The sequence below is a fragment of the Lissotriton helveticus genome, chromosome 4_1, assembly GCF_964261635.1.
Source record: "Lissotriton helveticus chromosome 4_1, aLisHel1.1, whole genome shotgun sequence".
Taxonomy (NCBI): domain Eukaryota; kingdom Metazoa; phylum Chordata; class Amphibia; order Caudata; family Salamandridae; genus Lissotriton; species Lissotriton helveticus.
Window position 1 is genome coordinate 529054422 of NC_136063.1, and position 25005 is coordinate 529079426.

A 25005-nucleotide genomic window follows, 5' to 3' on the forward strand; every position below is an offset into this window, starting at 1 on the left:
TGGGGAGGGAGTCACGTGGGGAGCCAAGAGGTAGACTGAATTCTATTTTAAAAACACAGTATCACAAACAATTTTTAAAGTAATCTTTAAAATCCTGCTCTCGGCTTTCCGCCTCAAGAGCTCTACTTACAACAAGCGGCTGGCGGGAAGGGCGCGCTTTTGTAATGAAAGGGGGCGTGGCCTATTCAATGGGCGTGGCCCTGGTGTCCCGGCGATTCGCCTGCCACCCGCTGCAGCGCCTGACTCGGCTGCGCGGGGAGGGAGTCACGTGGGGAGCCAAGAGGTAGACTGAATTCTATTTTAAAAACACAGTATCACAAACAATTTTAAAAGTAATCTTTAAAATCCTGCTCTCGGCTTTCCGCCTCAAGAGCTCTACTTACAACCTTACTATTGGCATTGAAAGATAATTTCCTTAACATAAATAAAACCAATCTAAAACATGCATTAGTTATGAAGTATGAGTTCATAGATGTACGTAAAAATCTGAATATATGCACCGTAAAAGAGGTATTAATTACAATCGGTGTGACCCAAACATACCTCCTGCTGAGCGGTTTTGTGTTTTTCCAAAACAATTGCCAAATCCATCTCTAGCTTTCGCCTTTCTTCACCCAGCTTGATAATGACTTGGGACTTTTGCTTGATGTCATTTGTTAACTGATCATTCTCTTCTTTGAGTTTCTGCAAAACCTTTTCTCTGTGAAGCAACTGTGTCAGAACAAGCATTTGTCAGATCGAGTGGTACCTTTTTATCATACAGTTGCAGAATGCAAACAAGATACTTGGATAGAAAAGATCAGTGCATTTCAGTCATAAATGTGTCTTCTGGTGTCCCCAGCTAGTTAAAGAGCATTAAGTGAACTTCAGTTTTCTGGTGGTGGATGTGTGTGACCGATGAACTGATCAGGAGAATTAAGTGGTCAAGTTGGTAAATGCCAGGTGCAAGACTGCAGACAGAATAGGATCAGGACATTGAGGCAGAAAAGTCAAAACCCCTTTGTGCGGGGAAAACTCCAGAAGTGTCTCTCATTTCAAAACTAGCACCAGGTATAAAATAGGGCACTCACACTCACTCTTCAGATCACTTCTGGACCTGTGGAAGACTCAGAAGAAGGATTGCTCTACTGCCCTGCTGCTGGAAGGATTGACCTTTGAACCCAGAACTAAGTGACTCCAAGGGCTAGCTGAATGGCCTCCTGTTCTCAGCTACAGGGACATAACAAGCTCCAGAAACTTGCCATCCATCTTCCCAGTCTCAACTGGACCTGCATGTGCATTTCTGCTAGCCTCTGCTGGGGAGAGTCATGATCCCCAAGAGGTGCCCCCCTCAGGTTCTAGACCCTTGGCTGACATAAGAGTGTGCTCCTCCTGGGCCAACTGCGGGCTTCCTCAGATATGACACAGCTTGGGGGAACTTTAATTCCAGCACCTCACAACCTATGATTGGTGACCACATCGTAACCCACACAGTGAGAAGCAACTTGACACAGGACCTCACGTCGCATCCCTCTAAGCTCCAAATTGGAATTGACGCAGTGTGATGCAACTTGACGCAGGAGCTTGCATTGCAGGCCCTCATTGGAACAGGCACAGCACAACACAATGCTCCACATCTAGGACACAAGGTACAATTCTGAGCGGGACTGACCTGGTCCCTATATCCATCCCTCACTCCCATTGTGATTGGCCTGAACTTGTGACATTGTTCTGGTCCGGCGTGATCAGATAATCACATTTGACGCTTTGCACGTTTAGGCACTATACTTATCTTAAAACTTTGAAACTGCGTTTCTCAAGTTCTAATGATTGGATTGTTGTCATTTTGGTGTCAAACATATATTATTTTTTACTCTAGTTTTTCTAATTGGTGTGAGATTTTTCTTGTGCTGTGTTTTCACTTGTTTGCTGTTAAGCAGAGGTTAATTTTGTGACTGTTTGTGGTTCACCATGGCAAGGATGGCAGCTGTTGCTTCAAAAGGGCTCACAGCCCCTCAACCAACAACTCAATTTCTCACAACCAGTATGACCGACAAAATCCTGTATTTTATAGGTAAGCTCAACTGAACAAATAGTTGTTGACTTCTGCTGATGATAATATGTGAAATTTGGGAGATACCACTTACTCACAAAGAAACCTATTATCTCAGCTATCAGAAGATTAAGTTATAGAACTAATAGAAGCCAATATGACCTTGTTTATCGTCGTCTCATCAAACCACTCCAGATTCTATAGCTGGCAAAAGTCTACTTGCTGAGATAGAGCCTGTAATTGGAAGCTTGAATCAGTCTTAATACAACAGAGACAGGGTCTTTAATTTAGAAGGGGGTAGAAAGACTTTTGGCAAGCAAGATAATAGGAATTGGTCAACTTTTTCCAACTTGAATACAGTAGGTGTCAGTATTAAATAACAACTCTATGAGGACACACGCATGGCTTTTATACACAATATCATTGGAACTGAAATAAACAAACTTGTGTATGCATTCCCTACTAAGGAAAAAGATTATTTTTATGCAGCTACAAAACTAACTTAAGGCCCATCAGTTTACATATATGAAAGAAACTGGGTTTCTGATTGGCAGAGGTATGCACCCTGGCCAAGCAGGAACCCCAATCCTAGGCAGGGTAACTCAGTTACACACCATAAATTAACCAGTGATCACCGTCTGGTAGCTTGGCACAGAGCGGTCAGGCTTGACGTAAGAGGCAATATGTGAAGTATTTGTGCAACTCTTCAAACAGTAAAACTGTGAAAACAACACAAAAATTATACCACATCTGGTTAGAAAATAGAGGTTAATGTAATGAACAAAACAAGACAAAAAGAACAACAACTAAAATAATAATCATAACCGGAGTTATGAATTTTTAAAGATCAAACTGGAAAGTAGCACTTAAAAGCCTAAAGTGCCAACTGGGGCTATCTGGTCATGCTAGACCGGAACAAAGTCAAGAGTGTAGGCCAACCGCAATAGAGCATGGGCTGAATACAGGAGCTAAGCAAGGCCCGCTGAACAAAAGTACCTTGATCCTGGTCAAAACAGCAAGATGCAGGGGCGTAGCCAAGCAATGCACTGGTGTCAATCCTGCAGTCAACGTGATGCGTCGATTTTTTCCACACAATGTTGGCGATGTGCCATTCTGAAGACAAAGCACCGGACCCTGGTTGCTTTGGTTCTGAAGCTGATACGCAGGGTTTCTCCACATATTCGAGGGGATGCATCAATCTTCTCTCACTGCAGCAGCGGTGATGCTGAGGTTCTGATGCATCAGTTCCGATGGCGATGCGCTGGTTCCAATTGTGATGCACCAGTTCTGATATGTGCAATGATAGTGATACGTGGACTTTGGTAGTTGCAGCACTTTATACCCACTTCCAATAGTCCAGGAATGGATTGGAACCACTTGGCAGAACAAGACTCTTAGATGGCAGAGTCCAGGTGCTGTAGATAGATGGGTTGGAAGTATTTGATGTCCCTGAGACATCAGAAAAGGAGGCTAGCAGACAAGCCCTTTGAGTAACTCTGATTATGGGTTGGAGAGATGCAGGCCCAGGATGTGGTTAGCTCATCAGTCATACCTAAGCTGCCTTTGTGTGTAGCTGTCTAGAGTGAATGCACAAACTCCAGATGTCACCCACATCAGATGTGTATTCAGAGACAGGCAGAAGGCATCAGATGGCTAAAGTAAGAACATGGCAACTTCCTAAAAGGGTATGCCCAGATGTGGGTCCCATGCTCACTACGCCACTGGAGTCGAGCTATCCTGGCTGATGACGGCTGATAACCAGAAACCGGTCCTAGGATGCTTACTTCTGGTCCAGGGAAGACATGGCTTGGCAGTTCGGGCTGGACTGTTCCCATGAGGCACAGGGTCAAGACTGATTTGCATATGGCCATGTCTGAACTGGGGTGGCGTGGTGAGCAAAATAACGATGGATTAAACCCAGATCTGTGACCGGGGGTGAATGTTTTGCCAATGTGCAGCATTCCGCCCATCATCTTGTGTGTTTTGAACTTCCTAAAAGTGGCATTTTCAAAATTTAAATTTAAATTTTGACTTCACCATCAGTTCTGATTTTAAATTGTGAATTCTAGAGACTACAAACTTGAGGGTCCAATCTCTTCCCAATTGGAAATTACACTTATAAAATGTAATAAGGTAAATCCAATGTTATCCCATGGGAGAGATAGGCCTTGCAGTAGTGAAAAAACTATTTATGAGTTTTTCTCTACCAGGACATGCAAATCTTAAACGCATGTCCTACTTTTTAAATACACAGCACCCTGCCCTTGGGCTGTCCAGGGCCTAACTTAAGGGTGACTTATATGTATTAAAAAGGAATGTTTGGGCACAGCAAGAAGTTCAACATGCCAGATCGACACGGCAGTTTAAATCTGCACACACATGCTCTGCAAAGGCAGGACTGAGACATGTTTACAGCGCTACTTAAGTGGGCGACACAATCAGTGCCACAGGCCCACTAGAAGCATTTAATTTACAGGCATCTCACTTCCAGTAAGACCAGTTTCGTGCATCTCACAGATATCAACTGTCATGTCTTATGCAGCCACTTGGTCCGCCTCGCTCATCCTGCCTCTAGGCCCTTCTCACATTTTAACCACTCTCCAAGTCACCTGTAGTCCTTATGAGACCCTTTTATCCAACTCAGGGTCGAAATGCCATTAACCCCATCTAAAGACAGACCTAAGATATCACAAACACACCAGATAATTCCCCTGGTGTTCTTATTTGTATGCAATACAATTGGCTGTTTGTTTATTTGTATTTATATATTGTCACTTTCTTCACTTTGTTCTGCTATGCTCCTTTGCACTTGGAGTTCTGTTGAAATACTCTTTTCACCACTCACTAGATTGTTTGTGACTTAATTGCTGTATATACTTCTAATTGCTTTCTTAAAATAAAGTCAATTCTGAATAATTGGTTAATATACTGGTTGATGCTTTCAATAATTTCATGCTGAGATTCACTCATGACAAAAACATTTTTTTGTCAAGAGTTAGATCTGTTCAATATTGATTAATTCAGTACAGGGTTGTCCTGTTGTATCCCATTGTTCTTTTAAATGAGTTCCATGTGAAAAATTCATATACATTTATAAATAATACCCATGTTCACATGTATATTAGGATCGCTCTTGTTTCTTTAGATTAACTTTTTAAAAGTTGAGTTTTTCCTGCCTTAGAAATGTGGTGCCTGCAGCATGTCTCTGGGTCACATGACTGGGTGTAGCAGACAGTTGAACTTTGTGTATTCCTCCTAGACATCCACACACAAAGACCTTAGGAGTGGCTTGATGGGCCATCACTGGCAGGATGGGAGGGGGGATATGGGCACTCCCTTATCTACACTTGAAAAGGCTGTGTCCCGCCTCCACACAAAGTGTTGCACACCCACTGTAGTTACTCTGAAACCTGGACTGGGAAGGCTGGATGCAAGGGGACATCAAATGGAAACCTCTAGAAGCTTTTATCCACTTCAAGTGAAAGCCCAGGTATAAATATTGGACCCCAGACAGTAACTTTTTTGCACACTTTTGGACCTGTGGATACTCTGCCAAGAAGAAGAGCTGCTGTGCTACTGAAAAGACTGCCACTCTTCTGGACTGCTGCTCTAAAAGAACTGCTGTCCTGCTGTGTGGAACTCTTGCCTTCGTGACAAGGACTGGATCTGCATCTGCTGAACCCAGGACCCCAAAGTGACTCCAAGGGCTTGTTGGCCGGCCTCGTGACTAGAGCCTTGGGGACAGAGGAATTCAACAACGTTGAATTCAGCACCTGTGCTCTGCCATCTGTGAATCCTACCCTGCCAAGTGATGCCACCCCAGCGCTGGACCTTAGAAAGTGGGTCTGAAGGTGCTCTGCAATCCCATCAGTGGAAGCAGCAGAACCAACGCATCTCCTCTGCTTCACAGTGCAACCCTGAGCAGAGGTGACTGCCTTGAGAGTTCTCCTGATGCAAGGACTCCGCATCGACGTTGCAGCGGGCATTGGAACTGCAGCCTGTGCAAAGCTTTACCAACTCAGGTCCTCACATCTCAAATCCCTCATTGATGACAGCCTCGACGATGACACAGGTTCTCGCATCACAGCCTCGCAGCTCTTCAGTACTGATGCTTCGCTTCGACTGCATACCGCATTCTCGATGCCGGACTTTGCATCACAAGCCGTCATTGATGAGATCATCATCAGGGGTGGGTTGAGCTCATGGAGTTCAACTCTGTGGAATTCTGTGTAGTTAACTAAAAACTCAGTGGAATTCCACGTCGTTCCTCCCACCTGCAGAGTCACTATGGAGGGCACGGAGAAGGGGGTTCAATTTTTCCACATGCTGTGCTTCACAGCGGACACCATCCCGAATCACCTCAGATGGCAGTCAGGCGAGAGACAGTGTTCATAGCAACGCTGCTTCCCCTGTAGGATCATGGCCTGAAGGGCATTAATGGAGTGCCACTGCAGTCTACAGCACTTGTTGGTAACATTTATGAACCTTCAAGAAGAGGATACTGGGCATAAACACATCCAGGTAGCTCTAGAGAAAAGTACAGTGTTCGTCGAACCACACTGAAAATGCACACAAAATCAAGGACACTTACCATGGTACTGCTACAGCATCTCTACCCCTCAGCATATTGATAGAGAGGAGCTATAGAACCACATGTGTGTACCTAGTGCATATGCGCTCTCCTACCAATGAGGTCAGAGGTTATGTGCACCGGTATTTTATTTACATAAAATAAAATTGCTTTATTATTGCTGTCAATTTCCGACTCCTACTTTGCGCACAGAGTTAAATTGCTTGTGTTTTTTCAATGGTTAATAGAGGCTCGTTTCACATGGTGTGATGCCACGAACTCCAAGAATTTTGCAACATCCCTCTGACTTTGTACTACACGTGATACTTTGAGTTCAGAGCCCCAGACCGGGCATAAAGTAAAAACCTCATGGCGATGAGGTTGCTTCTTTTCTTTTTGACATCGTTATTACTTACTGCAAGAGAACAAGACTACAAAACAAGGTTTTTCAACAGCAGCCATGTTTGGCTAGCAATGAGTCTATGGTTCCTGTGAGAGTGCTATTGAAGCACTATACTATACCCAATATGGCTTCTGGCTTTGTCTTTAATGAGACATGTAACATGGAACCTACATTTCCTATAAACCCTTTAGTAACTAAGATTGGCCATGCCATCACATCCGCGCCGACTTGTGGACCATTGCACCCATTTAGCTTCACCATCAGGACACAAGGGGTCTCCGGTGGTGCCAGTAAACTCCGCCGCATGGCGGAATGGATTTTTGAGTCTAACTCTGCACTCCAAGCGGAGCATGGAGTTGGAAAAACTCTGTGAACTCCACGGGTGGGGCAGAGATCGCTGCCCATCCCCCATTGTCATCAAACTGCTCGCATCACAGCTCCTGTAAGCTCCTGTAACAGACACATCACCTTGGCAGCATGACACATTATCAGCACAGCACCTTGCAAAGCTCTGCATCCAGGACTTAAAGTACTTTTATTCAGCAAGCCTAACTGGGTTCCTGTAGCCAGCCTATGCTCCATCAGGGATGGCCAGAACTTGTGACTTTGTCCTGGTCCGGCACAACCGATATCCACAGTTGTCGCTTTGTGCTTTTTGGAGCTATTTTTACTAAAATCTATAAAATTTCATATCTCCGGTTCTACTGATGGGATTTTTGACATTTTGTTCTTGGTTTATTTATTACAAATTACCCAATGTTATTTTATTTGGTGTTGAATTCTTTGTGTTGTGTTTTACTTTATTACTGTTTGCAATGCTGCATACATGCTTTACACATTGCCTCCAAGTTAAGTCTGACTGCTCTGTGCCAAGCTACCATAAAGTCAAGCACAAGTAAATTTTGGGCTTGCTTGTGATTCACTGTGACAGGGATTGTGGTTGATGCTTGACTAGTATTTCACTCCCCTCAGCCAGTAACTCAATGTTTTACAGCTGCCCTTCTCATGGCCTTTTAAGCTTAATCTCAGCAATTAACCCAAGAAATCTAAGACAAGGCATATATTAAATGTGAATAAATACTAATCAGTAAAATAGAATCATATCCAAACTTAATATCTATCAACATATAGTGGTATATGTGGTTGTAATGCTGTCTGATACAAAATACAATACGAGACGACAAGAGAACTGTATAGATATTTGAGTGGTATAGTGATTAACTTTTCCAACAGCTTAATTTTATTAATGGGAGATTTGAAATTCATCCAGGGAGGTCGAATCAGGATGGATTACTATTCACCTAGAATCCCTGCAGTAGTCCCAGATAGTGTAAATTTGAAATCAGCACATAATATGGAAAATTCCATGACTACATGGGACGTGGTTGGGCTAAATGGCAGTCTCCATTCTGATATTCCTGCAGATCAAACCTTCTGCAATGGCAACAACAGATGCCTAATATACTACATTTTTATGGCAGTGTGGCTTCTTCCGCTGATCACAGATTTCCACCAACTCCAGTTGGAAGGAAGTGACTATTGCCCGTTAAGAGGTATTGTGCAGTTGAATGTACAACCAATACGGGGGAAATTGTCACTTTTGACTATATAATTTCCCAGGTGAATTCCAAACCAATTCGATGAGAAACATTTCAAATTATATTCACTTAGCTAGAATAATTCATATTTTGAAAGTGTGGTGACAATAGAGTGTGGTACAATCTGTTGGTACAACACCATCGTAAAGGATGTTTTTAACTGTTTGAAAGTCAAAAAGACAAAACCGTACCATGTAGGGAATATCAGAAAAAGGTGTATCCAAAATAATGTAGTGTTGTTTGGTACACAGAGTCAAACTAAGGTCAACTAAGAAAATTAAAGCAGAGACTTTGATGTCAAACGAATAGTTACAATAACGAAGATTATAATTATAGAGTTCGGAATTTACAAGGGTTTAATAAAGAGTCAAAAGAAATGATGTACACCAATACTTGTTGGAAACATAAATTATCAGCTCCCTAATCCAAGCATACTAGAATATATTGAGATTAGTTCAGTTTGGTATGGAATGGATAGAACACCAGCCTCTGTGGTGTGCATGGCACTGGAGAATGCCTGGCTAAACTACTTAATGGAAATACATTGCATTGGGTATATAGAATCTGACTATAAGATGTTTTCATTTTCTGTACCTTCTATAAAAAAAATATCATTCCTATCCTCAGTCTGTCTAGTGCAGCAGACCCTGATATTCTCTATGCAACTATAAAAGCAATATCGAAGGGTGTGCATCTTTACACTAGTATTGCATTATATAATAAAAATTGCTCAACTTCTAGCAAGCTGAACGGGGGCAGTGATAAAACCAATTCATAGAAAGGAGGAACCCTTTGCTCCAAACAAATATTAACACGTTTGATAAAGTTGGTGCAAAAGTATATGGATAGAAACTCATAATCTAATACCAGTGGAGCAGGGTGGGTTCAAAGAAGGGAATTCCACTGTACACTACTATTTTAGTTTGTGGAATTTGGCCTGGAAACTAATGGGATTGGGGTAGATTATTTTTCTGCGTTTTGACCTCCAAACGACGGTTGAGCTCGTTTATTTCGAGCTATTGTGTGTGGTTCCGTGGTTTTCAGGACCGGACTCCATTTTGTTTGCGTTGTTCATAACGCCATTTTGTGTTGCCCTCACGTAGGCCGTGGAGGTAACCGAACGAACAAAGTTGCATGGGCCTCATTGTTCATGTATGCATTAAACAGGCCCTTTACTGACTTGTGAGTGAACTGCAGTACGCTGACCTCTTCACCTGAAACTGACCCTTCATAAAACCAATTTCTCTGGCTGATCGTTGTCTGAGATTGCCAATCAATGTTCAGGACCTCGTTAACCTTTAGTTTCCTTGCACATGTTTTATCTTGTCCAGCATCTATTACTGTTTCCTTTATGTTCTGACATTACATGGGTTGTGCTTTTCAATTATAAATTTGTCCAGCTTGCAAAGATTGAATTTGGGACAGTCCTAATAATTAACTTTTGGGTTGGGTTACTGTAAATTGGGTTTTTGTTAATGTGATACTCAGTTAGAAAATGTGTCCTATTGGTCAGAATTTTGCGCAGTGGGTGTACATTTATAATGAGAATATTTTGTATAAAAGGTGATGTCTTGCTCTATGAATTTGAACAGTTTCTTGAGTTGTACACCGTGTTGTATTGCTGAGATTACTGTTACTAGCTGCAGCTAATAATTTTGATCTCTGACGCCACCTAGAAGTATTCCGTGTCTCTGTTTGCCAAGACAGGTGACCCCGAAGACTTTGGGCGTGTCCCTGGCGCCGCTGGGTTCTAAAACCCGGTTCTTCAGTTGGCGCCCAACGGTGGGGCGACTTCAGCGGTACCGGTCCATGCCCGAGGATCGTGAGGAGCCACGTGAGGAAATTCTGGAGGAAGGCCGCCACTTCATTGACCCCTGCATGTTGACGTGGACCGAAGGTCTTTTCTGCGAGGCTTCCCGCTTTCCAACGGCTACGAAGGACTGCTGCCCTGACTGTCGCCCTGTCTTGGACCCTTGATTGATCCTTTGTAAAGCGAGACGATAGACGGTCTTCTGGTGGCGTGACAGATATTTGGTTAAGGATAAGTGGGTCGCTCCCACGACTTTGTTTTGGTTCTTGGTTTTGATTTGATTTTTGCAAAAATTGAACCCGAGGGGCTCGTATATTTACGAGTGTATCGATAGTTGATAACCCCTTGAAGTTTGAAGCTAGGTTAGTGAGCTATAAGATGCCTGGTCTTAGCAAAATTAGGAAATGGTTTAGTTGTGGTTGCAACAGGGATTCCCGATTGGAGGATTCGTGTCCGATACCTCCGGTTGGCACTCCGACTTATGAGCTCTATTCAAAACACGGAGTGGGTCCTATCACTTATAATGAAGTGTGGGTCCGCTATACAAGGAAGGATGGTGTTTTACGATGGCCTCAACATGGTAGTTTTGAAGTAAATGTTTTAGATAATCTGGAAGTTGCGTTATTTAAGAAGAAAGCCCGGCCGGCAATGTTTGACTCTTTCCGCCTTTGGAGAAAGGAGGCCAAACAGCAAGAAATTAAGCAAGCAAAGAGAGATAGGAAAGATAAGAATATGTCAGTACTACAAGCTGCTAGGCAGTTTAAGTCAGATGAGGAAGATCGAGTGTGTGAAGTTTTAGATAGACAGCGTTGCATGGCCATAGATAAATGTTATCTGGCCTTGCCGTCTTCTCCTCGGAAAGTGACGGAAGACCCTGAAAAAGATCCTTTGATGTCTCATTTACTGAGATTACCACCCCCTTATGTGCAGGGTGCTACTGCGCCTCCATTACCCCCGGTTGTTCTACCCTTTGTTGTTCAACCTCCTGCTGTTGTTCAGCCACCCGGTGCTCCACAGATGGTTTTACCTCCTACTGCGCAACCCACTCTAGGGTCGCAAGCTTTGCTTCCAGCTTTGCCTCAAACTCCTTTGCTTCTGCATCTCATACTCCTACTGCTCTTGTTCCTACTTTGTCTCAAGATTTTAACTTTCCTGTTTTTACGCCTACTTCTTCTCCGTCTGCTCGAAAACGAATGATAGAAACTGTTGTTAATCTGTTGTCTCCATTGTTTGGGCCACTGAGTTTGACCCCTGTTTCGGAACGTAAGCAGAGACGTATTCAGCTTCCTAGTTCCGAAGAGCGAGCATTGTTGGATCTGTTGGCTCGTAGATGGATTTTAAATGCTTCCAGGTATAATTTGCCAACAGTTATGGATGTTTTTTTTCAGTGGGAGCAAAGGTATGTTTTTGATGTAATGTGTGCTTTTCTGCGGCAGGAATGGGAAGATAATGAGTTGGGTCCGATTCCGCAGGAAGTGCTTGATGTTCAGTCAGAGTTTGCTAAATGGACGATAGTGGAATCTGATACTGATGCTGTAGAGACGATACTTGCCTACAGAGCTAGACTCCCGTCTCAGCCATTGTACGAACCTGATCCTTCTGTTAGGAGGAAAGTGAAGCAGTATCCTATGAGAGAAGTTCCCCCTGTATGGAGAGAGGCAGTTGCTGCTAATGTTAATCAGGGTATTCAGGCCGTAGAGGCCCATTTTCAGTGAGTGTGGGTACATGTCCCTTGGAAGAGAGCAGAGGTCTTGGCTCTTAAGCAGACCTTACCTGACCCTCGAAGAATCCTGCTGGTTATTACAAGGAGTTGTCCCAGACAGTTGAAGCGTGTATTATGAATTTAGCGGACATAGATATGTTAATGGGTAATGTAGTTCCTCAACCTTTGTGGGCGAAGATTCGTCATGAGAATCATGCGGCAGAATTAGGAGATACATGGGCTAATATTGTTGCTGCAGATGGTCGACAGGTTGGAGGTGCCAAACCTGAGCCGTTAGTTGCAGAATTACCTGGTACGACTATTAATCTAATGAAAACTATGATGCCTGCTTTACGAGTGAATTGGGACAAGTTAGCAGCATGCAAACAAAAGAAAGACGAGAGTGTGTCTGATTTCTTCACGAGGTTTGAAGAAACGTTTATCGATCATAGTGGTCAGGACATGAGTACGGAAGGTGATCAAAGGTTATTCGTGGACAAATTTGTCTTTAATTTGCTTCCCGAACTTTCCAATAAGTTAAAGGACTCAGAGTTCATGGCTGTTTCTTCGTCGTCCCAGATATTGGCTACTGCACAATATTATGAGAATAGGGATAAAGATGAGAAGGATAAAGCAGAGAAGAAAACTAAAGATTTAAAGACGACGTTTTTTTTGCAGCAAGCTTATCCGCCTCGTCAGAATCAGCCTCAGTTTCAGCAACCTCCACAGTTTCAGAGATTGGTACAGAAACCTGAGCCTTATGCTCCGCAATTCTTTCCTGGTCCTAATCAGTGTGCTATTGCAGAGAGGAAGGTCATTTCAAGAATAGTTGCCCAGCTTTGTTACAGCGTGCGAATGGCGTATCTGGTCAGAGAGGTTGTGGTGGTTTCCAGCAAGCTCCTAGGGGTAGGGGACGTGGTGTGTTACCCCAGAATGAGCGTTCCTCTTCCGTTCAGAACTCTGCAAATTATTTTGACAGACAGAATGTTCCGAGTGGTCAGTCTGCACAGTACTACGTTGATGATTATTATGTCGAGAGTGAGAGTGCTGGTTATAATGATAGTTAGGACAGCCATGGGCAAAGTGAGGGAGTAGTGTCAGTTCCAGTAGACCAGAGTGGACCTTATGTTGAAGTGACTACATCAGGTGTGGTACAACCTTTTCTTTTTGGATACTGGTGCGACGAAGAGTTCTATTATGCACTCTAAACTTCCTGGCGCACCTTTGTCTGGCTTGACCAATGTTTCCGTAGGATTTTCAGGCGCCCCAGTTTGTAACCCGATTTCTAATCCTTTGCCCCTTTCTATGGGCCCTTGTAAATTGGAAGCTCCTCTTATTTTGACGACTGGTTGTAATGAGAATCTGTTGGGTTTGGACTTACTGAAAAGATTGTGTGCGACATTACATTGTTCTCCTTCGGGAGTACATCTTACCCTAGGTAAGAAAGTGATTTCTCCGATGTATGTGTCTAAAAATTGTCTTCCACTGGAATTGCGTTCTCTTTCTGATACACTTTGGGCTACAGGTCCTAATGATGTTGGTCTTTTGCAGATTCCACCTTATGTTGTCACCCCCAAGTCGAATGCTAGGCTACCTCGTATTCCCCAATATAAAATATTGAGCGCAGTAAAAAAAAAATTTAAAAAAATATTGAGCGATGGCGAGAGAGCTCTATTAGCGATTGTCTATGATCTGGTTGAGAAGGGTGTAGTTGAGGAAACGAGAGGTAATGTGTGTAACAGTCCGGTTTTGCCTGTCCTTAAGCGTACTGATGCTTCTCAGCCACCTGTGTACTGGTTTGTGATTGACCTTCGAGAGGTAAACAAGATTGTGGTGGCACAGTTTCCTGTTGTCCCTGATATCACTGCTTTGTTGACTCTGATTCCTGCTTCGGCAGCCTGGTTTTCTGTTATTGACCTGAAGAATGCTTTCTTTAGCATTCCGATTGCTGAAGAGAGTAGGGATATTTTTGGCTTCTCTTTAGGAGGACGAAGCTTCCGGTTTAAGAGAGCTCCCCAAGGTTATTGTGAAAGTCCCTCCATCTATAGTCAGGCGTTGAAAACTCAGCTTGATAGCTTTGTTTTGCCTACTGGTGCTACTCTTATCCAGTACGTTGATGATCTGTTGGTTGCCGCTGATGACGAAGAGATTTGTAAAGAGGCTACTCTTTCTTTGTTACGACATTTGTCTGACCTTCATCATAAAGTGTCACCTTCCAAGTTACTGTATTGCCGATAAGAAGTAACCTACTTAGGTCATCTCTTGTCGAAGGAGGGAAGAAGGTTGACCCCAGAACGAAATCAACGATTGCGCAAATGAGTGTACCATCCACACAGAGAGAAGTGCGTGCTTTCTTAGGTATCACCTCGTATTGTAGACAATGGATCCCTAATTTTTCCCTGCTAGCGAAATCTCTGTTGGCGCTGACTCTTAAAGATACTCCGCATCCTCTCCCTTGGTCTGATGAGTGTCAGAAAAGTTTTTCTGAATTACGTGATGCATTGTGTTTGGCTCCGGTATTGGGTACTCCTGACTACAGTAAACCTTTCACGTTGTACGTTCACGAGAGAGAAGGTTGTGCATTGTCAGTGTTGACTCAACAGTTTGGAGACAAGCAACGCCCATGTGCGACCTTGTCAGATCAAGAGACTTTTTTTTACTTTTTCTTTTTCGAGTCACCATCCGGACTCAGCTGCAGGGTCACGGTATAAGTTCTTAAAGGGTGAGCCGCGTATTGACACAAGGTCTGTGGTTTAGGTTCGTTAGTACGATCTTGACGCACACTTAAGTGAAGAAGGAAAATTGCCGTGAGCAGCACGTTAGAGGATGGAGTCTTTTGAGTCCGACAAGGGTGTTAAAAGAGTTGATTTCAGAGTGCAAATGTGTATATTGGTTCGTAGCAAATGTTTTTTAATAATATATTTTCTTATGCTTTTGAACATTACATTGGTTTGTGTGGGTTGGATTTTCTATGCATCACAACAGACACTTGCATCTACCTCCCAACCTACTCTTTCTTTTCCTACTGTTTCCCCACATGAGTTTCATACGTTGCCTGAACATGAACAGACACGAAGATTAGAATTTGTGAACAATTCGTTTATACAGATGTTACATCAGCATCAGCTAGTTGTAAATACCACGAATTGTTGGGTTTGTGGTCTTATGCCGCATACGACAGATAAGGGAATGCCATATTTGGTTTTGCCTTTTTCGCCTAATGGGTCAGTATGGGCACTTCAGTCAATGTTTATCTATGCGAATGAAGCATCTCCTGTACGTTCTGTCAAAGATAATGCGAATAATAATGCCTTGATACAGGCAATAGTAGATATGGTCAGAGATGTTGATGCATATAATGCTATCCCTAAAGACGAGGTACGAGCATATGTTGGTTGGAACAAGACGAGATATAGCATTAGTCTGACAGAGAAAGAGAGACAGAAAAGGTCTCCTCCTATTTGGATTGTACCCCACCGAGATCATTTTTGCCTGCAAGGTAATGGTCAGAATCCGAGAGCTCAGCTTGGTAAGAGTGTGTGTGTTCACACCTATGTCTATACGTCCCAGAAATCTCCACCGTTCGTGCCAGCTAAAGGCACGTATTTTGTTTGTTATGATAGAGCATATACATGGTTGACTTCTGACTTTTCAGGCACATGTTATGTGGCATTTTTGCTTCCCCCTACATACAGAGCTGCTTTCAATTACCATAAGACAAGATATGGTAGAGGTGTTATCGATGCGACAGACACTGCCGCACAAGAAGTTGGAGACTTCTTTAAGGGTTTCCTGCCCTTTTGGGGTCCTATAGCTAATGGTAGGACTATTCGTCAGCTTACGAGAGTGGTCGAGGCCACTATAAATGAGATTGCAGGTGCCCTTAGTAATATTACAGCCGATCTTCAAGCGGATCGCCTTATGACATTACAGAACCGCTTTGCTTTAGACATTATACTTGCAGATAGAGGTGGAGTATGTAAATTGATCGGGTCTAGTTGCTGCGTTTTCATACCAGATAACGCCCCGACAGTGTACCAAGCCATCTTGAGGTTACATAAGTCCGCTGAGTCTATACATGTAGACGAAGGGAACTGGTCATTGATGGGATGGTTTTGGGAACTGCTGTCCAAATGGGGATGGAAGATTCTGATGTTCCTTGGTATGGCTTTAGCGATCCTTTTCTCGTGTTGCTTATGCATCCAGTGTGGTCCCGCCATTTGTAGTCTTTGTGCTACAATCTGTGTGAGAAGACCAGTCCCGAGAGAAGCGAAGGATAATAAGATGATGTTACAGCAACACCTTGATGACCTGATGAGAATAGATATAGACCTGGATTCAGATTGACGTGAGTTTAGGTCATTGCCTACGTAATGGCAAAAGGAGGGTCTGAGTTTCCGTGGTTTTCGGGACCGGACTCCATTTTGTTTGCGTTGTTCATAACGCCATTAGGTGTTGCCCTCACATAGGCCGTGGAGGTAACCGAACGAACAAAGTTGCATGGGCCTCATTGTTCATGTATGCATTAAACAGGCCCTTTTCTGACTTGTGAGTGAACTGCAGGACGCTGACCTCTTCACCTGAAACTGACCCTTCACAAAGCCAATTTCTCTGGCTGATCGTTGTCTGAGATTGCCAATCAATGTTCAGGACCTCGTTAACCTTTAGTTTCCTTGCACATGTTTTATCTTGTCCAGCATCTATTACTGTTTCCTTTATGTTCTGACATTACATGGGTTGTGCTTTTCAATTATAAATTTGTCCGGCTTGCAAAGATTGAATTTGGGACAGTCCTAATAATTAACTTTTGGGTTGGGTTACTGTAAATTGGGTTTTTGTTAATGTGATACTCAGTTAGAAAATGTGTCCTATTGGTCAGAATTTTGCGCAGTGGGTGTACATTTATAATGAGAATATTGTGTATAAAAGGTGATGCCTTGCGCTATGAATTTGAACAGTTTCTTGAGTTGTACACCGTGTTGTATTGCTGAGATTACTGTTACCAGCTGCCGCTAATAAATTTGATCTCTGACGCCACCTAGAAGTATTCCGTGTCTCTGTTTGCCAAGACAGGTGAACCCGAAGACTTTGGGCGTGTCCCTGGCGCCGCTGGATTCTAAAACCCGGTTCTTCATGTGGGTAAAACTTAAGACAAATGAATAGTCCTTTGAGCCTCTTTTCCATCCTGAAAAAACTATGTGGGGCAAATTGGGCAAGGGTGGAGATAGAGTTAGATGATACTTTGCCAAATAAAATCCCAATTAGGAAACCCTAAAACAAGGTTGAGTTTTAGCCATCACTCTATTTGCTCTTTTACCCCAACTTCATTAAAAACAGCTTCACTCTCTCTAAACATAGGGGATACCCACGTTTCATGCCTTCTACATGTAGGCGTGCTAGTGATAATAGATGGTGCACGACCTGGGATTCAGAGAAAGCTATCTGCATTTCATAAATATTGTGAAATCAATACGTTGACAATAAATATGGACAAAACAGGCACCCTAGATTTGGTTGTAGGTTAAGCCGTTGCCATGGTATATCCAATAGCGGCTGGCAGGGAATGAGTGTGGAGGGGTGGGGGGGCACATGGGTGGTGGGGAGAGTAAATAATAATAAAAAATACCATTTACCTCTTTCGCTGGCCCCATCTCTCCTCTGCCTCTTTGAGACTCCTGGAACCAGGCAGCAGCCTGGTGGGGAACATGCAAAGTGTGCACGACTATTTGACCAGGCCAATATGGCCAGCCAAGCAGTCATGCGCACTTGGAATGTGCTAACCACTCCTCCACCTATGCCTCCAGCCCCGCTCGCTCTAACCCAGCCTGACGTGCGAAAAATAAAAAGATAATAATGTAGTAATTATCATTTTATTTTTCCTGCTCAAAGAGCAATAGGGCGACGCTTCTCCACCTTAGCGGAGAAGCCGCCCCTGGGTATTTTGTTATGGCAAAGATGAATGAAGTATGTGCCTATAGATATCTGGGAATTAATTTTCTGATGGAACTCAAATGGAAATTACACACTTAAATCTATGAAATATACACAGACCTTGTCGTCGCAGATTGTGGGGGGCCAACGTTAACACATGTTCTAACAGCATATGAAGCCACAGTTCATACAAAGATCGTATATGCCATGGAGATCCTCTGCTTGGTGAGGAAATTCTCCTGAGATTTGACTGAAGGGCAGTGTTTGAAATATTTGATTAATTTATCAATGGTGCAAGCTATAATGTGGATAAAATCTGACATTATGTAGATAGATAGCAATGCTTCAATCAGTGCTTAGAACTCCACCACATCTTTTTCTTGTATTCTCTCATTTTTCTCATCTGATATGGAAGCACTGAACAGGATTCAGGTTACATTTACCTACATAAGTATGAGGCTAATTTGATGCTCAAGACTGGAAACATCAAACTTTGCAGAACAGGATAAGCAATGTATAGCCCGCTTTTGGTGTTCTGCTTATTTCTACAAGTTTGGTCTGAAATCGTGGATTCATGTGTAACACAGATTTCTCCTTCACCACACAGGTCACTAATGTGACCTAGAGCGGGTTCTTTCACCTCTCTTCCCTGCACGAATACTGTTCACTCCTCAGTGTTGTCCTCATGATGGCCTTTTAAAGCATTGACTAAATTAATGATGTATGAATGAATTGGCATTTGTAAAGCTCACTGTTACCCCAAGGAGTGCCCTGGTGCTCTGCACCATTTGGAGGTGTGTCTTGACATATGGTGAGAAAATCTCGAAGACCTGAAAACTTTGCTGTATGGCTGATTTTTGAAGCATGGCTCTCTTATAGGATCAAAGTGCTACCTGTGTTGATACCACTTCACTGGTTGCCAGTAGAATGAAGGACTGGATTAAAACTCTCTGTCTGATTCATAGGTAATAACATAAGAATTAGCCTGACAACCTTTCTAAACTATACCTCCCTTACAATCCAACCAGACACGTTCAGCATATTTCTGTGGGGCTCCGCTTCTTGGCAGGGGGGACGGCGTCCACCCTGTGAAAAGAGTGGGGGGACGCCGTCCACCTGCGTGGATCCCCGACTCGAGCCCTGAACAGCTGTTAGTAAGTCCCCCATTTTGTATATATCACCTTGAGAACCTATTGTCCAAGCTCCTACGTGGGGTAAGCTGCAGGATATTATGCAAACATCGGACAACTCACCTATTCCACCAAACCCTGATACTTCAATTAGCCAAAGTTCTCTTTCTATTGTTTCTCCTATTCTTACTCTGCAGTCTCCGCGAGCACTTTGAAGAAACGTGTGCATAAATGAATGAATTATATTCTACCAAATCAACAAAAACGAGTTAAATAATGTATTAATTCTACCTCTCTCAATGTTGCCTAAGTTTCATTATTTGGCCAGGTACACTTGTCAATTTAGTGATATGGTTAAAATCCCGTTCACGAGTTTACCTTGCTCCCTTACCCATCACACATCCTCCGCGATGATGCATGGTGTTCAGCGCGACATGTGGTGCTCGATTAAACACCTGCACTGCGCATACTGGAGAATTAAAGCTGAGAGGCAAATGGCGCGATGGCGGGAACCAGCGTTGGAAGAAAATAAAGTGAGTCTCTCACATTGACGTACTGTTAGAGCAGGTGCTGGCTGGTGTGAGGTCCGCCTGCCATTCCCCGAACAAATGCATGATTACATGCAGTGAACAATGGCAGAACGGATGTACGTCGCCACTCGGCATGCTGAAGGCAGTATTTCTACGACTGAATATCCCCTTCATCCTTCCCTCCACAGGGCGACGCAGCCCCGCCGCGCAGCGTCAACGGCGCAGGCTTCTCGAGGCAGACGTGGAGCGGACGGCGCGCGCCCTTTCCTCCAGGTTGGGAACGAGGCAATTTGTGATGCACCGTTAGGTGAGAAATGGGTTTGCCTCGTCTCCATAAATCTCTGCCACCTGGGCAGATTTCGTAAATGGTACTCGTGCAAAAGTACAAATCTTCCTAACCTCTCAACTTTCACAGGTTTATACTTCTATCTTGACATACGAAACCCACTGGCTCATGAATTTTAAAACTCCTGGACACCTTTTGTTCGACTTATATTTTGCATTCTGGTTTGCTTAATGCTGGAAAAGTATGCATTTTTGTGGAAGTCATTCTCTCCTCAGTAAATTTGACTTGGACTGTGCATTGCTTTCTCTAAACCCATCCCGCTCTTTTTAGCATCAAACATGTAAAATAAAACAATTAACCTATGAAAGGGTAGTCTGTATTTGAGAAAACAATTAAGAATTAAATACCTCATCATAACATGAAGAATACTGATTTTGGGCATTCTCCAGCTCTTTCTGCAGGACCTCGTGTTTACTCTCCCTCGCGTAAATCTGCAAATTAACGTGAAAAAAAGCTTTAAAAAGTAAATATCATGTCATTTTTTTTTTAACTACTCTTGTTAGATATTTTAACAATTGACTGCAAGACAAGCCCCTGCTAGATCGAATGACTATTGGAATGTAATGTATTTTCCATAATTCCTCTCATCACGAGCCTGAAAACAATGAAGTGCACAAAGGTGCAAGCCATCAGAAAATCACGCGCCAGACTTCAGCATGTTAAAAGGGCGAACTTCATTAATGCAATTTGAATTATACATTCCTTACCTCTTGAATACGCTACTTAAGAAATTGTTTTGCTGTGGTAAAAGCCACTATGGCCGCTAATAGGGCAAACTTTGCACTGCTGCAAAAAAGACACAGAGGGAATCCACTTTGCACTGGTTTTGTTGACTGTACAGTAAGAATAGAGCTTAGATGTTTGCCCCCTATTCACATTGTGAGAAGATTCAGTACTTAGGCAAAAATGGTCCAAATAAACATTAAAATGCAAAAACTAGACCTAAAATGTATAGTAAAACCCTAGAACTCCAGTATCTGCACTGCAAACGTATAACAACCCAGTGAAACTCTGAATGACATGTGTATTGATTACCGTACTCTGGTTCAAAACCTTAGATTGGAGGAAATTATGTGTCCAACTCTCCATAAAACAAGCCACAAAATCGTGCAGGGTGAATTTAAACAATTGATAAAATAATGGCAAGGTTACAATGATTGCGTATTAACTGAGTCTCTATAAATCCCACTACAATAAAAACATGGAACTTCGGAAGAAGTTGTACATTGCTTGTGTGCGATATGTTAATGGAAGTCTCATGATACGTATCTGTAAAAGAACAGTGGGGATGAACAGTGACTAATTTTAAAACGTTACAAAGGGAGAAATTGAATTTGAAATTTACAAAGGAAGGTTTTCAGACTTCCGCCACATAATACAATATTTTCTTTTCAGCGTTTTAATGCAGCGCTCGCCTTGTATTTGCATTTTGGTCAAACGGAAAACAAAACACTTAACTGCCCATTACTGACTCTAAAGAGATAGAGGCGAATGACACAGCAAAAGCACTACTGAAAACAATCATGTTCAGAACTGGGCCATGTCACAGAAACTTTACAGGGCAATGAAAGTGGCCTGACTGAAGGTTATCAAGAAATCAGTACTTGCTTCAAAATACATGTTTGCACTACTGGAACACCTGTAACAAACTGATATCAAACAGCTTTCAACTTTTACATACATCATTGTTCCCAGTCTACATTAATTTTTATAACACGGAAAACACAGACAGCTGTAATTCATTAGAGTGTCTCTCCATACTGTCTTTCATGACTGTCGTATCAATGCGTGTGCAGGAAGACAGCAGGGGGAGTTAAAGTAGACGAGATTCCTGCAAGTAATTTCAGAGGTGCCCGTGCCCATGTTTATGCAAAATAATTCTGATCTTTTTCTAGGAGTGAATTGCTGTGGCACTTATAGAAAAGCATAGTGCTTAAAGTTTTTCTATTACACGACAAGCACCTTAGTGTGACTGCACATTTATCATTATATAAGTGTAGAAATACACTAGGTGCAATTTCAACTTTTCACAGAACACAAAACAAACATGGATAAATACCAATAAGAGCAGCGCCAAATAAATATCCATAAACATTGATGAAAAAGTAAGAAATACATAGTATAAATCCACAAAATATATTTTCTTACATTTCAAACAAGAAAACATGGGTCTAAGTCTGAGACGAAATGAATCATTTAATTTCCATTTCAAATGATGCAAACGGTTTACAAACAGATTGCCCTGTTTAAAAACAATGACGAGCATTTCTTTAATGAAACATCTATAACGCATTTGTAAAGATGCAGAAGCAGTATGTGCGCTGTATATGGTGAACAATGGTTCAATTACTTTCCTCTACTGCAAACTACATAAAGGGAACCATGGACTTGCAGCAGTGGAATACATGTTGACTCGGTTCCTCACATTTCCCTACCGTAGATAACTGGGAAGCTAAATTTACTCTCATCTCCCATGTGGACACCCAACTCTTTTAACATGCTTAAATCTTTAAAGGGCCTCTACATCCTTTCATTGGCTTTAAAAAGTGACCCTTGAATATATTTTGACGACAGCTGTCATGTTTTCATATTCAATTGTATTACATAGAGATGTTCTTATTAGAATCATGTGGTACATATTTATCATCATAAAGCCTTTAATTCACAAGGAACTTTTTCCGTTCATTATCTGAACACCGGAAACATCCTCTCAAAAGCACACCTCGCTCATCACTATCATCTAAAGTACCCCGCAGGTAAAGAGAGGACGTCGACACACATCCCAACCCACAATTAGTTTCTTCATTTATTGCCCAGGAGACAAAATGGTTCAGTGAAGGGAACTGAAGCAACACTTTTTGTCCTATTCCATATCCCATAAGGGGGCAGATTTACAAAAGTACTCTGCAGTGCAACACTGCAGTTCAAAGACGTTGCGCTACATTGCACAAGGGAAAGAGAGCAGTGCAGTTATATTACTACATATGGCCCACTGCTGCTCTCAAACTGCTGTCTAGTGCCATGCACACACCTTTGCACCATAACCCACCACAGTATTATGGGGTGTGTGTCTTGTGTAGCATATGTTTTGGACTGAATTTATACCTTTGCAATATTACATTCTATGACTAGACAGTTTTTGGAAACACTTCACACATTGGATGTATGCTGTACTGTGCAGAGTGCATGCAATGTTTGAACTGCTTCGAGAAATAAATATATTTCGACACCTTTGAGCATGCCTCAAAGTGTTATTTTTTGACCCAACGCAGTCTAACAATTTTAGTAGGTAGGGCGCTGCACAAAAAACCCATAGATGCTGGCTCCAGCACATCATTGTTATGCCACCTTGATGCAAAGTGGAGCATAATACTATTTGGGCTGAAAAACGGGCAAATTTCCAGCAAAAAGGCAGCGTTACACTGGAATGCAAACACCTTTTCAAGACTTTGTGATTCTTTTCATAACGTTGTGTGAATCTGTGGTAGCGCAGTCTTGACAAATCTGCCACAAGTAGTGCAAACTGTATAAATGAGTTTTCCCTGTTCTTTTGCACCAACTCAAAATTCGGCCTTATGGCCTCAGAAGTCTCCTTGATAAAATAATTACATTCCTCCCTGGGAATACGAAGGGAAGGCGAACAGGTCATGTAAATCGTCTGTTTTTGGCTTCCAGGAAGGAAGGCACTGACACCTTTCAGGATGTTGGCTGCTCCCTCCCCTAAACCTGGACGAAACCAGGAAGCCATCACCTTAGCCCCGCCCCCACTTGATACAACACGCAGCATCGTTTGCAGACTCTGGAAGCAATATTCCAAATGCTGTTTTTTGTTTCACTTGAGAGAATAAAAGTCAATAATTACTTTTTTCTTTCAGGTGTGATTTACTTCTCACTCTTAAAACAGGCCCAGCAAATGTTTTTTAAAATATTTACTCTTGATCAATACCGGACTCAGGAAGATAATGTGACGTCGGTACTACATGAAGTATTGATTTTATTTCTCATTTTTATTTTTTTTAGTATGTGCCTGTATTTGTAAATTCGCTCGTGCGCATCATGCTAGATCCAGGGAGCATTTCGGGAAAAAAATGAGCCATGTGGGAGATTCCACCACCCATTAAATGCCCCTTTCGTCATTTCTAAACACAGAAAAATGTATCTCTCCAATTCGGAATATTGAATGTCTTATGGGAAGTGAAAGGTCATTTGTAACTGTCCGCAGGATTGATGGAGTTAAGGTATCTCCTTGACCTTCACCCTGCACGCATAAAGAACGGTCTCACTTGGCAGAGCACCAGGCCAAGTTTTCAGCAAATATCTCTTCTTATTCTGTTATTGCATGTCAGATGGTTACCTGATATTTTTCATAATTACATCACAGGATTTAATTACCCTTTGTCTTCGAAAGCTCAGAGTCACGTATATTTGCAAACTGTTCTTATGCAGCGTTTCTATCTGCGTTTGAGATGTTTTCCATCACAGACCCCGGAATAATTGCTACAGAGGTCTTTACAAACACACTCAAGGTCACACCCAACACACAAGCGATGACGTGATACGTCAGCTTGCAGTAGATGACGTGCTGCCTATAAAGGATGCGTGCCATGAGACGTCAGCCCGCAGCTTGTTGAACCCTGCCCTAGCTCCCGGCCTCCTCAACTTTGCAGTCCATGTCCAGACTTGTAACACTTGTATTTTTATCAGACTCACGGTGTAGGCCAGTTCACCGCGTGTTGTACAACATATCTCTCAAGTGCGTTGTTAGGCATGCACTTTATACCACACACTGCATCTTTCATTTCCATTTGTTAAGTGATTTAAATGCTATGTTATAACGTACTGGCACCCGGCAGGCTTTGCGGCGCATAGGCAGATGACTTACAAATATGAATATATTTGTTTAACAAAGGAAAAGAGCTGTTATAGCCATGATAATACGGGGTTTTAAAAATC

The 25005-nt window shown here is 42.6% G+C and overlaps 1 protein-coding gene across 1 annotated transcript in view; it reads right to left on the reverse strand.

Moving 5' to 3' along the window:
* The window catches only part of LOC144828023 (uncharacterized), a 1462897-nt gene that overhangs the window by 775760 nt on the left and 662132 nt on the right, over positions 1-25005 (reverse strand). The window contains exons 12-13 of the mRNA XM_078686162.1: positions 20400-20483; positions 544-711 (exon numbers count right to left, since the gene is read on the reverse strand). Coding sequence (XP_078542288.1) covers positions 544-711; positions 20400-20483 — 252 coding nt within the window. The remainder of the gene's footprint in view (positions 1-543; positions 712-20399; positions 20484-25005) is intronic.